The sequence below is a fragment of the Toxorhynchites rutilus genome, chromosome 3 (assembly GCF_029784135.1).
Source record: "Toxorhynchites rutilus septentrionalis strain SRP chromosome 3, ASM2978413v1, whole genome shotgun sequence".
Taxonomy (NCBI): Eukaryota; Metazoa; Arthropoda; class Insecta; order Diptera; family Culicidae; genus Toxorhynchites; species Toxorhynchites rutilus.
Window position 1 is genome coordinate 174,621,132 of NC_073746.1, and position 17,425 is coordinate 174,638,556.

Below are 17,425 nucleotides of genomic sequence, written 5' to 3' on the forward strand. Positions count from 1 at the left end.
GGCTTCAATTTGATATATCGGTCATCTAAATCGGTTCAGTGGTTCAAAGGTTATGAATTTAAAAAAAAGTCATTTTTGGGAAAAAATTGATTTTTCGGGCCACCCTAATGGAAATAGGCACCCTAATAAAAAAGATACGGATCAAATGTTTAGCGATGAAGAACAAAATTACCACTTTTGATGAAAATCTGAGAACCACTATATCGGTTTGGCATGGAATGGCTGTTTCGCTTTACATATACATATATACATATATATATATATATACACAAAAACCAGCAGTATATGTAAATATATATATGTATATATATATATATATATATATATATATATATATATATATATATATATATATATATATATATATATATACATATATATATATATATATATATATATATATATATATATATATATATATATATATATATATATATATATATATATATATATATATATATACATATATATATTTACATATACTGCTGGTTTTTGTGCGGTTCCAACGGTATGTAAACATTTTTCTTCTGGATGATCAACCTTTCCGCATTTGGTACATCGAGGTGACGATGAAACCGATGAATTCTCTTTATTCTCGACTGATACTTTGCAGCAGATTCAAATAGGACCGTGACGGGTGTGATATGTTCAACTATTCAATTAAGTACCGAGCAATTTGTATTATAAACTTATTTATTTTAATACAATGTGTAAGCATCTTATTCCTCACAGAATTCGCTTTCCCTGATTCCATACATTCCAGCCAACAAAGCACCATTCAAAGCGGCATTAGCAGGATCTACCTCAATTGGTGGTCTCAACGGACCGTTGTCGCCTTCATAGATGAAGGGTAAACGTAGAACCCAATATGCGCTTTGACTCAGTTTGATGGGTTCCGACAAACCCGTAGTGAATGTTACACTATTTTCCGTACCATTTTGGTTGATTTTTACCTTCGGTTCTATGATAACATTCACCGGCGCTTTGGGTGTTACAATGTGAATACGCATCAACTGAGCGACATTCGAGTTACGACATGGACAAGGAAAATAAATTGGCATATCGTTGAAAACAACTTTGCTACCGCTGTCTCGTACGATACCGGCACCGCCTCGAAGAACCGTATCCGGACCGCTCATAATGAAACGATGACCACGTAGACATTCGTACTCAGTGCCAATAAATATCTTCAGAGTGAAGTTGTTACTAGTGTCGGATGGTTTGTTTTGGGAAACATTTTTCTTTCGGTTTCTGATCTTCTCGTACGAAGCTGCCCAAGATTGGGCATGTTCAAGCCGGACACTTACGTCCCAGGGAAGTAAAAAATTTGCACCCGAAAGGAAACCACTCTGGATGTGTTCAGGAATACCACTGTTATGAGTGTAGATAGAACTCGGTCCCAAACAGACCAAAGACCACGATGGAAATTGTGGCAAAAGTCCTGCTGGGCTAGCTGCATGCAACATGCCAGGGAGATATTCTGTTGTCGAAGGTTGCCTATGTATAGCCTTCTCCCGCTCTGTAGCCTCTGAATGTTCTCCGACTTTAATCACTATTTCATTGACCGTTTCTCGCTCGAATGGTTCCTCTTCTCCCGATTGGCTCTCGAATGTTTCGGAACGATGATTCTTATCGCCTTCCTTGTCGTCTACGCTGAAGGTTAGGCTAGAGGCACTGTTCTGGCTTTTCTGGCTGCCTGATAGATGGGGCGAGTCGTCATTTGTCATCGGTGGATTCGTGTTACCTTCTGGCGTCTTATTGGAGTTTTCAAATGACATTAGATTCGAAAGATTTTTACTCACGAACTCAGCGGCTTTGAAATCGTTGCCGGATGGTTCAAACACCGGGAATATTATTCTTTCCAGTGCATTACAATTGTTACAACTTTTCGCGATGAGCTGGTAATATTCCAAATTAGCCTGCTTAATAGAATAAGGATCCTCCCGGTGACCTTGAGTTCGACCACAATTGCATGCAGAAACAAACACAACTCCACTCGAGTGATCTGTTGCATCATTGGCTTTATGTTTGCCTAAAATGCATGGATTTCCCCGTAAGCTAGGATACTCGCACTGCTGCCTTCCATTCAACCAAATCGAATCACAATAAGCCTTAAGTCGTTTCTCATACGTTTCTACGCTGGGACCTCGTGCATACTGCATGTACATTTCATGCGCCTGTTGGTATTTCTTCTCGTGGAACGTCGCACTGTAATGATGTGGCAGCATCTCCTTATAGTTCACCATAGCCAACTCGAGGCCATGCTCGCAGATCTCGGTGAAGAAGCATTCATCGATATCAATTATTCTATAGAAATTCTCCAGATACGCTTTCTGTGGGTATAAATTTAGAACTTTTTATCATATATGAATATAATGTATAAGGATTCCATACATAATCAACGTCAGTTGGTTCGTAACGCGGATTGTCTGGATTTTCAACGAAAATTTTATGTAGCAGCTTAAAACCTTCAAACCATGTTTTGAACCCTGGAATCTTGAGAATAGGTAGTAAAAATATTTAGCCGATATTTCTAGGGAAAAAAACTAAAAATAGGTTATATCTGTGGTATAACTGCAAGGTTGACGTAGGACTATCGTTGATTTAGTGATCATTTGTTTGAAGTTGCATCTGAATCAATTCTCAATGAATGGATGAATGAATATTTGGAGGAAGGGGGTTTCGAAAACAAGACCATTACGTTGGAGGCACAAAGTTTTGAGCCTCAATACCTCTGTCGACTGAATGAACATGATTATTACTTTATTCGTTAGATAAAATGTCTACGAGTTATATGCCTCGAGAGCAATTGAAAAAGTCGAAGGAACTGCAGAATTTTTAAGTCTCTATAATTCAAGACAACAACAACAAATTATTGAAATCACGAAAAATCTAATGGATATGGGAACCTGCTTGAAATTTTATCTCATTCATGATTAATATGCAAGACACGGCTGGCAAAGCAAGATTGTTGTACGCTTTGTGCACAACGTCGTCGAACAAATTGTATGTGGCGAAGGCAAATATTCAGCAAAAGAAGCAATCACGTAAAAGTGGTGCAAAATTAATTCTCCGCTGCCTCATGTTTGTTCTATACATAATACAGTGCTTGTCACTAATTCTCTAACTCATCCCTCTTTTATGTGTGAAATAATTTGTATACTGTTTCCAATAGACAAAATACCTGTCGCTTTCAATCAGTTGTTGCTGAGGAGCGTCGAACGAAAATGTAGTTTCATTTTCAAGGCGAACGAAGAAGTAGTTTGGAGTAGAATTTTCTTCCACGGGGCAAGAGAGTTTAAAGTCTCTATAATTCAAGAAGAAGAAGAAGAATCAGTCTACATAAATGTTGCGTCCGCTCTACCCTTCCTCACAATACCCACTTCCCGTTTGAGAAATTGCAAGTAAACAACGTTTGCCGGCGAGCGTTGAGCGAGAATGAATTCTCGCGTAACTTTTGAAAAGGTCCTATGTAACAAATGTAAACAAATCGAGTTAATGGATGCACGCTGTTAGTTTTCAATCATTGAATGTATTACAAAAACAATCGTTCACGTATCTATCTTCTTCATCTTTTTGTCGCCGATACAAAAAATATCCAATGTGCAGATTCGAATTTTAAGCACCCGGCTGTTACTTCGGACGCCACTTTCCTCCGACGGCTGAAACGTCCGAAGTAACAAAGCAGTCAAAACAACTCGCAGTCGTACTTCGGTCGTTTTGGAATTTGTTTCTTATAGGTGTTGTTATCGATTTCAGTGCAATTCAACGAGTGATAACAATAATAATCAGTCTTTAGAACGAAATGCTGATATTTGGATTGTTGTTTATTAGTTAGTTTCAAATTTTTATAGTGCAACGTAATATGTCCAATGTGCAAACGCGGGCAGTCAAAACGTCCAATGTAACATTTTTCGCTCCGAGGCACCAACCTTAATCTCAAATCACGGAACAATAGTTACGATTGGTTTTACGAAGTTATTCTTGACAGCTAGTGGTGAAAACAGTGATAAAGATTGATAGCTTTTAAGACAATTCGCGAAATAATGTTCGGGTCTTCAACTACGATTTTCTCGAGTTGGCGAAAATGTTACATTGGACCTTTTCAAAAGTTACGCGAGAATTGTCTTTCTTAAGGTGAAGGTGGAAGGAAGCCACAAAAGGCTGCCACAATGGCGCTCGTTTCTATCACCCCTCGCCCGAAAATCAATAATATGGCGAAACAGTGTGAAGAAAATGATCGAAAATGATCAACCAAACTTTACTTGATTACTCACAATATATTAAATTTTCATCTGTCGTCGCAATGTATAATGAAAAACGTCAGAAAACTCGAGCTAATGCTCTGAAAGCTAAATTTTCATTTTTCAATTCTAGATCAACATGTCAAAAGGGTCTATCTTCTTTCATCGATTCTCTTTGCCGTCTTTCTCTTTCGATAACCACGGCCTTTTATACAGATTTTGCTCCAGTTTTGCCATGTGGTTTGATAAACGAGGTCCCCTTTCACACTGCTTGTCGTCGAACACATCAGGAAATCCTGTTACTGCTGAGTTATTAATGAAAGAGAATGTAGATGAAGAGAATCGATCAAAGAAAATAGACCCTTTTGACATGTTGATCTAGAATTTTCCATAATGGTCTTGTTTGTATTGGTGAACGCATCGTTATTTTTTCGACACTGATGCCAGACAACATCATCGAAACAGCTATAAAAACCATTCAATAAAATGTTATTGCTGAGATTCATGAAAGTCAATAAAATGAGGGGCAGGGCCTACGGTGACAACGCAATCCAAACTCCTTCTCCATCTGCCTTGATAAAGACACTTCATTGTCGTTCGACGCTCGTCAGCAAACCGTGACCGCTTTCTACAACATCAAACGACGATCTCGGTGGATTTCCGAGCGGACACCAGTTTATATAAGGATTTGTGTGATTACAATATCATTTTAAAATCAATTTTCAAGCTATTGAAACAATTTTTCGAGACAATAAGTAGCAAGCATATAACTCTTGGACATTTAATTTTTTGTATAAAATGATTACCATGACATTTCGTTGGGCCGGACCAGAATTATTAACGCTCAAAGAAGGAATGGATTCCTCCTCGTAAATACTCAGCACAAATAATGAGCGCGCGCCGGTGATGGGGTCATCTTTTTGACGCAATTTGCTCGAAACTACGCGATTTTTACACGATTTGCTCGAAATTACGCGATTTGCAATTCCTCTGTCATTTTTTATCTGTCCATGCGACAAAAAATCCATGGAATCCCAGATAATCTACGCTGCGATTCTATTCCGCTGATATTTTCGGCAGAATATGGGAAAGTTAGATCTGATAAAATGTTCTTTACTCACGGTTCATACATAAACGGGTCCACTGGCTTCGGCATCTTCAATGAAAATTCCAGTGAATCTTTCAAACTCAAAGATCCTTGTTCCGTGTATGTCGCTGAACTGGGTGCGATATACTACGCACTAGGGATCATTGAAACAATGCCCATCGACCATTATTTTATTTTTTCAGACAGTCTCAGATCAATAGAGGCAATCCGCTCAATGAAAGAATAAGACATCTATTGAGTGTTTTGGTCGAAAAATTATTCAAGATTACCTTAGCATGGGTTCCCTCTCATTGCTCGATTCCGGGGAATGAGAAAGCGGACTCGCTAGTTAAAGTTGGTGCTTCAGAAGGCACACTTTTTGAAAGGCAAATTGCTTATAACGAAATTTTTCACATTCCTCGTCAGCACACACTCGTAAGTTGGTAGCGCATGTGGAGTGAAGATAGTTCGGTCGTTGTAGGTCGTGATTTCATTCGCGTGATATCTCGGCTTATGTCCAATCACTACAACCTAAACGCGCATCTTTATCGCATTGGGATCGTAGCAAACAATCTTTGTGATTGTGGCGATGGCTACCACGACATCGAGCATGTTGTCTGGTCGTGTATCCGGTTCCATGCTGCCCGATCTCAACTCTCTTGAACATTGAGGGCACAAGGCAGACAATCGGATATCCCCGTCCGGGATATCTTAGGTAGCCGTGATCTTGATCTTCTGCTCCATCTATACCTGTTCCTCAGAAACACCGATGTCAACGTTTAATGATGTTTCCTCCGTTGTATCTCTGTATCATATCCCCCCTATCCGATCGATAAACTTTTACTTAGTCGCGGCAATACATACACATATTCTTTACAGATACATGGGCCGAAGGTTGTGCAGCCCACTGATCATTCACCAAGAGCTGAGGATTGTATCGCTCTGGCAACTCTACACGAACTGATGATTCTGCCGGCTAGTGACCATTCTATCCTGGATTCCTCGAGTCGAGAAAGACGCACCACGCTAGATATGGGGTACAGACCAGGGGGGCGTTGCTGATTAATGGTCAGTGCGTCCCAATAGAGAGTATCCCGTGTCGGGCACACGTACAGAGCATTGAAGACTGCTACATCCCAATTATGAGAACATTTGTAATATTAACCTCTAGCCAACCACAAGTAATCGGATACATATTACTAACATAGTTGTAAGCAAACATTGTCGAAATATTGAACTCCCGATTCCGTTAGGCTGACTTCATATGAGCCTTAATAAAAATATATATTTTGGATAAAAACATCGGACAAACCTGGGACGAAAACTACAGTAAAGTTAACATCTCAGAGAACATTTTAGGCCAGATTTGGTTTTAATTTTTTTCAAATTTCCATAGTGTACTACTCCCTTAACCCAATAATGTGTCACTTTAAGTGTTGTTTTCATATGAAAAATATATACTATAATTCTCCTTCGTATGATATTATTCGAAACAGTCCCCAAAATGCAGTCCTATTTTTCCCATGTATTACAAAAATAATTAGTTTGGTCTCTCCTCAAGCATGGGTAAAAACCAGGGCTCTACATAATCGTTTGAACTACTGGACCGATTTAGATGATCAACATATAAAATTAAATCAAGCCAGTCTTTTTTAATAAACATAATGGCTGTATACCCACATCGAATGAAAGTTGTTGTGCCGTTATAGCGAATCATTCTAGGCCGTAAATCGAAAACATGTCTTAATTGAAGAGGGTCGTTATAGCAAAATGCCGTATAAAGAGCGGCCGTATAACGAGGTATGGGTGTATTTTACTGTTATAGACACAGTCGGGATAATTTTTCGAGCTATTTGGTGTGCTTGTTTCATTCCCGATATTTTGCTTTGGGAAACCTTTCGGCTACGTTTCAAAATATGTAATTCGCAACACATGACGTTCGAGAAAAAACTCGATTTGATAAGATTCTATCGAATTACAAAATACGAAAATTTCCACGGCGTGATAGTTATAGGGATCGAATTGACCGTTCGATTCAATTTACATAATAAGGGCGAATACTTCCAATAGACAGTTTTTATCAGTAATGAAACGGATAGTAGTATGGCCGAATATCGGATACCAAATATCCCGCAAGCTTCGAGGCCGGATGGCTGGATAAAAAAAATTATGGAGTGCTGTACATAAAAATAATGTACTATGATTGAATTTTCCGTATAAAATAAATATTCCCTAATAGGGTATCAAGTTTTCTGCAAGGAAAATTTAACAGATTAATTTTTTTCTGTTAAGAATTTTCTATTACATTGAAATAATTATAATACTAGTTGAATAAAAAGTACTACGTCACCAATCAAACCAATCACACCACCAATCAAATTAAACAAAGCAAATGAGACGAAATTGAATAAAACATTACACGCGAAGCTGACGACACTTTTTGGACTGTTTCAACGAATTGGCAAATGAAAATCATATTCAGTTTCCATTTAAAACAAATCCATTACTAACGAATTCAACTGTTATGCGAAAACATGGTGGTCATCAAACTCTAAGCAGTACCCTCAATTGGCAAGGTTTGCTAGAGTTTATCTTTCAGCTCCTTTCGGTAGTCTTGTTAATGAGAAATTATTGATTTTTTCAAATTTCCGGTATCCGACCGAACAGTATGTCACTATTCGGTATTCGGCCGGATAGTACGACCTATGATTTTCCTCTAATTAACCCTCCTATACCCAAGCATACGGACTCACAGACCGAGAGTCAATAATTAAATTTAGAGGAGACTGAATTAAATGACTATTGAAACTGAATGAAGTCGAATAACAATATTTTCTGGAGTTTTTTCATTTAATTATATATCTTTTTACTTTAAATAAGCACCAATAATGCCTAGAAATACACAATAGACGAATTTCATGCCAACTCGACTGGCCGTTGGCAGCACCATCTCAGATAGCAGCGAAACGTTGTGGGTGTAAATGGGTCTTTTAAGCAATCTTGCCTACTTGAAATATTCAAAAAAGAATTGGACTACTTTTTTAAAAGAACCAAAACAAAAATTCTTGGCTTTCTACAAACAATTGTAACTCAAAAACTATAATACCTACAAAATTCGAGTCAAAGGATGAAATGTAGGAAATTATTTAAATTTCCATACCAATTTTTTTTGAAAACATATTTTACTGAAAAAAATTTTTTTTTTAAATTAAAATTTATTTTTCTCGAAAACATTTTTTTTTAAAAAAATGATATGAATAGCCCTTACAATTTCCATACATCGGAAGATGGGCACTTTTACAGGGAAAAGTTTTTCTAACAACAACTTTTTTAAGGTTTTCTTTGAAAAAAATACAACTAATCCTAATTTTGAGATATATGGTGAAAAATGAAGACCGACTCTACCCTCAGTAGCTTCGCTTCGACTAGAACTGCTTCGGCAGTCACTGTTAACAAAAAGTGAATTGACTAGAAAATGAAATGACTAACGTTGGCTAGCGAGGATGACTGATGAACTAGTCAGGTCAGTGGTTATTCTAACTGACTCGACCAATGAATACAAGTCTGCCTCTTCTTCAACTGACTTCAATCCACACTTCCAATTCCCTCTGACACTTATTTTATACCCGCGTACGCAATCTTATTTTTACGTCCATATGAAAGGAACGAAAACTTGATTCCTGATGCAAAAAAATAGTTATCCCATTAATGGACGGTTTATTGTCTACTCATCGTGAACTCAAACCAACGAACTTAGACAGTTATCAGGTATGCTATGAAGGTATTCGCGTTACTATTAGAAAATAGCGCACACACACTGCATGCTATTTTACACGTGTGAGTAATTTCCATGTACGATACAAACGTTGAACTCAAACATCGATGCATACATACGTGATACAGGACGGACTCAACTGTATGTATTCTGTTTTTCTTTCGCTGTATATAGTATATAATCGAGTCGAAGAAAAAAATTTTTTTACGTTTTTTTGCATGTATTTTTTTTTTTGTTTTTTGATTATAAAATAGAAATGTCACGCTTTCATCCCCATAAAGTCAGAAAATACCATTCTCACATGAAAAAAAAATTGTATCCAGATTCTCTCATGAGGCGATAGGCGATCACATTTGATGAAAAAATGCTTCTACGCATATGTTTGAATTTTAACAATTACAGAGTTATAGAACTTTTTTTTGTTTCGGACTCTGTTGCCTCAAACTGGTTCTACATTAAAAATACGCTACGGAAGACGATTCTGTTGCTTTCATTTGAAAGATGAGAAAATTTAGTACAAGATGTAGTATTGGAACATCTGAGTTAGTAGATTTTAATAACCTTTTGGAGGTGAAAAACTTGAAAGCTAATAGTTTTTAATGTGTTATTATTAATTTTATCCTAAAAATATTATATTAAACTAGATTGTTTCTATTGAAGCTCTCTAACCGCTCTACAATTTGTTCTTTGACACTCAACATCTAATAAACAATTCCTGGTGATTGCAAGCTCAATTGTCCCATGTTGATATTCTAGGCATAACTGTCCCACCATGTATTTTTTGTGGATCCATAATAAATGAATCGGTTCAAGTACAAAAATTTCATGTCACGCTTTCAGCAGGGCTAATGCACTAATTTCTTTTTAGTGTTTCATAACTATAGAACTAGATGGAAAAAACCTCACTCACTTATAGAATTAACGTCAATTTTACATGAATTACAATAAGTTTCTAATTCGTAGGTCATTTTTAGTTCTCAATTAGTTCAAATAACCCATTCGGGGTGGTTTCGACCAAGCTGTGCCATGTTGTAGCGTGTATCTCGTTCTACGTAGAAGATACTTCTCGTTTAAGTTCTTCAAATCACTCATACTGCTTGTAAGCTTCATCTATTATTCCTCGTAAGTTCTTGATAGGGTTTTGACCTGGTAAACAAGATTACCAGTCCAGAATCTGAAACCCATTTTCATTTAACCACGCATTTGCTTACCGGATTTTATGCATTGATGCCAAATTACCATCTTTTTTATCTGGTTCTATAGTTATGAAACACTGGAATTTTAGTTTTTTGAATGTTTCGCGCCTGAACACAACAATAAAGTTCAAATGACCAGTCTTTTAAATGAAGATAGTTGTTATATCCTACACTATATATTTCAATTCAACCGACTTCTTACATATCTCTGGAAACTCAGAAAAAATCAGTGGTTTCATAGTTGTGATACGCAGTGTATTCTGCTAAGTTGTTGCAGATCACTCTCTTCTTCATAAAACCATGTTTTTTTCATAATCTTTCAAAAGGTTCAATCGTCCTATGTTTATATTCTAAGCATTACTTTCCAACCATGAATTTTTAAACCCGTAATCAGGATTGATTGATTCAAGTGAGAGGAACTTTTCACATTTCATTAGACAATAGTTTACTGCTCATAAAAACATCTCAGTTGTTGATTTTGCAACATGGGACAACTGTGCGTAGAAGGCAGAATAGTCTGTTTTCAAAGCAATATTTAAGCTATTGAAACAAGTTTTTTGATCAATAAGTAGCAAGCATATAACTCTTGGATATTTTATTTTTTGATTGAAGTGATTATCATACCACTTCGTTCAGCCGGCAAAAAGGTATTAACTTTCATAATCTTTGCACTCCAAGTGTAACGCTCTCGTTTTCGAAGCTTTGAAATTACAACCCCAGTACAGAAATGAGAGACGTAGTCCTACGTCAAGAAAACCTTAACAACTTACAACAAAGTGACTTTTTCCTCTATATTTTGAAATACTATCATCAAATCCATGCTCAAAAGCTTCAGCAACATGTTCTTTCAACAGCTTCAAAATACATCTATCATTGGGTTTGGTTTGCTGATTCGCACCAACGCTCCACGCCGACATCCCATAACCTTCATATGGCCTTAAACGATTCAATAGATCCTCGTCATCCTTTTCTTGCTGTCCATTGGGTTTCTCCAGACATTGCATCAACCAGTCGATCGTATCAATCAATGGATCTGACTTTCCCTTTTTCTCGCAGTTAAAAAAGACATACTTTTTGTTTCGCTGTATGGAAAACAATGACATCGCACTGTTATTCGTGATAATGAATTCATTTCGCAGCATTTTGTAAATATCTTCCTCGATGGAACACTCCAAACTATCCAGCTTTTCCAAGTCTTCCGGCGCAATGTCTTCGATACAATCGAAGTAAAATAGGAACCTCGGGCTGCACAATCTTGCCTCTTTGCCCATGTAGTTGGCAATAGTGGAGTTTCTCAGCAGTTTGGGCAGAAACTTCAAAACATATTTTTCGCGTATAATTTTCAACGATTTGAATATCGACAAATAGCTTGTGTCGAATACTGTCGAGGGCTCTACCATCACAATTATGTGGCATACCTGAATGGCGAATAGCAACATACGAGCGAAACGCGTTCGAACATTGCTATTGAAATTGATGAAATGATCCTGTATCCCAGACTCACAAGCCTTTTCCAGTAGATCAGCCATAACGTACTGGTCGTACGTAGTTTCAAAATGCAAGAAAAGAATATCTCCGTTGGTTTCGAAGTAAAACTTTATCCGCCCCTGTAAAGAAATTTTATCAAAAGTTGTGTCGATAGCATCATTCGCGAAAATTACATCAAAACACTTCGAATCGGTTAGGGCGGGATGGACGTTCAGAATGTTGAAACTAGCCAGTTTATTCCCATCTGGAGTGGATGATTTCCCAATCACCCCGACCACAATCATTTGTTTGTTATCCCTCAAAAGATATTTACTGGGAACCGGCGAAACGAAAATATCATGAAACATACGAGTAAATAATAGCAATGCGATTTACCTCAAATCCTTTGGAATATCCGGATACGTGAAACTGTTAATTGGGTTCATTTTTGTGATAGTTGACCGATCAATCGACCGTGTTTTTTTAATTTTTTAGGCTTCAAAAAATTAAAATAAGAGGAAAATGCTAGGATAAACAAATAACTATCATGTTTATCGTTTTTGTTTTGATTCCCTTGTTTTCTTTTCTTTTTGGAAAAAAAGTGTCCAGTTCTGCCATTACACTAATGTGAGAATTTTGTAATATAGACTACCAATTGGATCTACACTCAGATACAGTGATTCAAACTCGTAATCATACTCCACCATGCAGATCTCTTTTCCCTTCTTTTGAAAGTCGAAAACAAGCTCTCGGAACATTCTGTTTGGGTAAAGCATAGTGTCATATGAGAGATAAAAGGTTTGCTATTTTTTTTCTATCTACGAGTTTTTTTGGTGTATTCGGAAGGATATTTATCATTTTTTTCATTAAGTGGTTCTTAAAATCGTTATTTTTGAAATTTGATGGTTTATGAATTTGCTACACAGATAACTCTCATAGTTTTTTACTTGGATTGATGTCGGGAGACTGTGAAGGAATATCAATAACTGTTGAACAATTGAAATGTAACCATGTGCGAACTTTACATGCCTTGTGCTCTGGCTCGTTGTCTTGGTAAAACTTGAATCCTTGATTCCATCTCATTTTGTTGACATTTGCTTCATATTTTCCTTCAGGATTTTCAAGTGAACATTCTGTTCCAATACACCATCGATGAAAACCAAATCCCCTATACATGCACCATCATACCATTTCATCTTAAACGTTGCTTTCAGATTTTTTTACGTTCGATTCATCGTTTGGCTTCCTCCATACGAAATGATAACCATCAGAGCCAAAAAGGAATTAAAAAAAAAGAAATTTGAACCCATCCACGGAAATAACATCATATCAGTATTTTATGTATTTCATGCTGCTTGAAAAAGCTAAACTGGAGTTACTGATTTTTTTGCTGAGAAACAGTTTGTCCCTCTGTGCTCGGGCATTGAAATTGCCCTTCCTAGGCACATTACAAACTGTTTTGCTCAATTTGGTTTTATTGACGGTGTAATGGATCAGAATGTTTGAAAAATAATAATCCTGAAGGAAAATACGAAGCAAAAGGCCAACAAAATGGGATGGAATCGAGGGTTCAAGTTTCGTCAAGACAATGACCCATAGCTCAAAACAAAAAAAAAATCGTAGATAACGGCTAAGAACAACTAAAGATAGTTGCAATGAACAAAGAATACCATACTATTGATGGAATTCTGAAATTGGTCAACGCCTTCGAAAACGAGTTGAGATTTCAACCAGTGTACGAATATGAGTTTGAGTCAATTTTCATAGATTAGCACATACATACGCCATTCTTAGAGAAATCAAAACCAATGTTCTGGAAACAGATAGCAAATCTTTTAACTCTCATATGACACTATGTCTTTATCTAAATAGAATGTTCCGAAAGCTTGTTTTCGACTTCCAAAAGAAGAGAAAGAGATCTGCATGGTGGAGTACGATTACGAGCTTGAGTCACTGTATATAATCATTAAATATGTGAAAAATGTTTTTAAAAGCGCGCTACACATACAACGTCAACGTTACGTCAACAGTGCACGCTTCCCTCTATAGCACGAATGGGCTGACGGAGACCTTCTTGCAAAGGTGCATGTCAGTCAACGTGTTGAAAAATATTGAAACTTTCTAGGCAATCCTTTTGAAACTATCAGAATTGTGTGTTGAAAAGTAACGTAGCTCATTATTCAATCCTTTTCTTTTCCTGCATCATGTGATGAAAAGAAATACAATCTGCATGGTATTGTATGGCTTCTGGAACGAGTCAGTCTTTTTCCAACTCCCTGGCCAGAACGGGAATTCGCGTTGACGGCGGAATAGTGTCGACATCTGGATATGACATTAGTTTGTATGAGGCCAACTATTCTCTGTCAGATTAGTCGGCCCTAAGGCAGTTTTAAATTGCTAAAGTTTGTATAAAATTTTCAACGTCAACAGTGCAAAATACCATATAAATTCGGAAACTCCTTCCCATGTTACTAATAGTAGACTTATTGAGAATAAAAACAACTCATATATAATCAGTGTGTGGCATATAGCACTTATTTTTAATATGTATGGATTTTAGGAATTTCGTGTCGGTGGACTAACTTTTAATAACTTTTTTCATACTTGATCGAAATCAACCAAATCATTTTAATCAATCACATTTAAAACCCGGAACGGATAACAGTGGACTATTAGTGCGGAGTTGGATAACCCGAGAGAGTGGCGACTACTCTTTTCAAGCGTAATTCGAACATTTCAATGCGGGATTTGGCCAAAAAACTTGATATCTTGAAAAGTTTTATCCAGAAGGCGGTTAAAAAAGTGTACGGTACTTATCTATTAACACCACCGAAGCCGAAATACAATGGATAGTAATTTTATTGATCCCACGGGCACTCAGTTATCTTTTGTATTGTTGTTGTTTGCAGTGTTTTGTTATTTTTGAGGGCTACGGAAAAGCATGTTTGGGATTCGCGGTATTTACGTATGAACACCAATGGAGCTAAATTTTCATTATGAATTTATTCTAAGGTCAATGTGTTGGGGACGAAGTAACCATCTCACAAGGATAAGCAGCCGAGGCGGCCCAAGCCACCGAGGTGACGTAATCCGAGTCGGCCGCCGATCCACCATCGAGAGCAGCGGCCACTCGTAAACAAACATATGTTTAGTTTAGTCCGAACGAGCTTTAGCGAGTGTCAGACGACATACGTTTACTCGGTGCATTACATTAATTTTTGCTTTGAAATATGAGTGACATACCGCAAATCCCAAATACGCATTTCCGCAGCACTAAAAAATATCCAAACACTAAAAACAACAAGACAACAACATTATTCTATTATACATCGGTTCCGGTAGCGTTAATACGTAAGTACTGTGCGACATCCATTACCGAGGAATCACCCAACGCGCCTGGATGAACCGAATCACTGCTTCGTTGCTGCACGATGCGTAAGGTGCGTGTGTATGTGCATCAAGTATATGCATACAAGGTGGGATATTACAGTGAGGCATATCGGCAAGTTTATTATTATAGCTTATGGTGCCACACAAGTACCAAGTATACAAACTTAGAAAAGTCCTTGGTAAAAAACTACCAAATACCTTTGGTAACGCAAACATTAGTAGAATGTACAGTTTTTTTTGTACATATTGCCAACTGTTCCACATCCCTACCAGAGGTTAGTAAATCTAACTCGATAACATAAGTAAACTTGAATGTTTTCATATCTGAAGAATGGTGCACCTATTTATTGTTGCCATAAGGCAATACGAAAGTAAGAGTTCTGATATAATTCTAATACTTGCATTTTCGCCGGGAAAATGTAGCCGATATTGGGTACGAATCATGGTTCCACTTGACGTATATGTTTATTAGTACGATAGAAAATGGCTATAGATTGGTAGCATTTGCCAAAAAAATCGTTATATTTTCAATTATTTCGCTCAGTACATAAATCTTAAGTCAAACGTCTTCGAAATGAAATATGTATTCACATTTGGCATCACTGGTTCAATATCACCCCCCGGTGTTGTTTGAAGTTTATGATTGTGAAATCAATAGCATTCTGTCATCACTTACATATTGTTGAATATTTCATTGAATAACTTGTTTTATTCTTCAAAAAGCATAATACTTAAAAATGGGTTGTGATGGTGGTACTATTCCTAGGCGAGACGAATTGGTGCGGCTAAAAAAGAAACCAGAACAGGTATTTATTGGGATAAGTTCAATTTAAATAATTATTGATACGAATGCTTATATATTTATGTTTACAACTTTCAGAAAGATAAAGATGCGGAACGCCAATTTCGTTGGAAACATTGCAGTCTCACCCAGGAAAAATTGCAGCGGCCAATTGTAATGTGTGGGCTTGGCAGGCTTTATTCCAAGCAAAATATTATTGAACACCTCTTGGAAAAAGACAAAATGCCTGAATCGTGTGCTCATATCAAATCACTTAAGGATATTAAAGATCTCAATTTGACAGCAAATCCAGCATATGAACAAGCAAATGACGATAGAAGCGCACAATTTATCTGCTCCTTGATTGGTCTGGAAATGAGCGGTCAGTTTCGTTTTGTTGCTCTGTGGACTTGTGGTTGTGTCTTCGCGGAACGAGCCCTGAAGGAAATTAAAGACAAGATTTGCTCAGTGGTAAGACAAAGTGATTATATTATTTCAGCTCATTTTGAAACTATTTTTTACAGTGTCAGAAAGCGTTCTCGGAACAGGACGTTGTGGTTCTGAACGGATCGGATGACGATGTCGATTTGATGCGTACACGATTGGAATCTCGTGTGGCACGTATCAAAGCGGAAAAGAAAGCTAAGGCAAAAGCAAAAGAGAAGATGTGTGCTTCCGAAGCAAAAACCGATACTGCTCAAGAGGCTGGACCGTCTCGACCTACAGTTCCCGGTAAGCCATCAGGTTCGTCACTTAAGCCTATTGTACCGAACAAAAGGGCTTTGATAAGCGATAAAATTGGTGACGACCCGATATTCAAGAAATCGAAAGATGGATATAGTGTTGCTGAAGATCCGAATGCAACGGCAGTATATAAATCTCTGTTCACTACTCACGACAGCGAAAAAGATCAGAAAAGAGCGCATTGGGTTACTTACAATCCATTTTATAATTAGGAAATATTAAACAGATGCTAGAATAAATATTCAATGAAAATTCCCATACAGAAACATGTATTAATCCACATTTTGTTCAATAAAATATTGCTTAACACTCCTACACTCGCGCATTGGTCTGTCAGACCGAGAAATCAATAAATCGTTCATTTCTCAGAAAATATCAACACTACGGATTTGCGGTTCTCTCTAGCTTCGTTATTCGTCGTTCGTCATCGTTTAGCGCAAGGGTTCTCAAACTGTTTTGGGCTAGAGACCCCTTTTTTAGAATGAAGTCATACCTCAGACCCCAGAGGTACAGAGCAACACATATGGCTAGCAACACGACGTGTTGGTTGAAGAGCAACTTATCGCTCATAATTTGACAAGTTTCGTACATTAAGTAGATTGTTTGCATAATGTCAGGCGTTATTATTGCTCTGGTATGCGAAGAACAACAAAATATGTTACCTGTTGCATATTGCGTATTGCAGCTTGCTAGTTGCTTGTTGCTCCGGTGTGCGAGCCGCCTGAGGGAGGAAAGCGAGTG

General features: G+C 37.3%; 2 protein-coding genes across 2 annotated transcripts; one reads left to right on the forward strand and one right to left on the reverse strand.

Annotated features, from left to right (window-relative positions):
* Window positions 1–691: 691 nt before the first annotated feature.
* On the reverse strand, window positions 692–12,328 carry LOC129778449 (nonsense-mediated mRNA decay factor SMG8). Its single transcript, XM_055785344.1, has 5 exons — window positions 12,166–12,328; window positions 11,964–12,102; window positions 11,073–11,909; window positions 2,395–2,496; window positions 692–2,333 (listed from the first exon to the last, which is right to left on the reverse strand). The coding sequence occupies exons 1-5, from the start codon at window positions 12,213–12,215 to the stop codon at window positions 720–722; spliced, it is 2,742 nt and encodes a 913-aa protein (XP_055641319.1). The 5' UTR covers window positions 12,216–12,328; the 3' UTR covers window positions 692–719.
* A 3,454-nt stretch (window positions 12,329–15,782) lies between these two features.
* On the forward strand, window positions 15,783–16,999 carry LOC129777743 (replication termination factor 2). Its single transcript, XM_055784202.1, has 3 exons — window positions 15,783–15,965; window positions 16,040–16,411; window positions 16,465–16,999. The coding sequence occupies exons 1-3, from the start codon at window positions 15,897–15,899 to the stop codon at window positions 16,894–16,896; spliced, it is 873 nt and encodes a 290-aa protein (XP_055640177.1). The 5' UTR covers window positions 15,783–15,896; the 3' UTR covers window positions 16,897–16,999.
* Window positions 17,000–17,425: the final 426 nt, after the last annotated feature.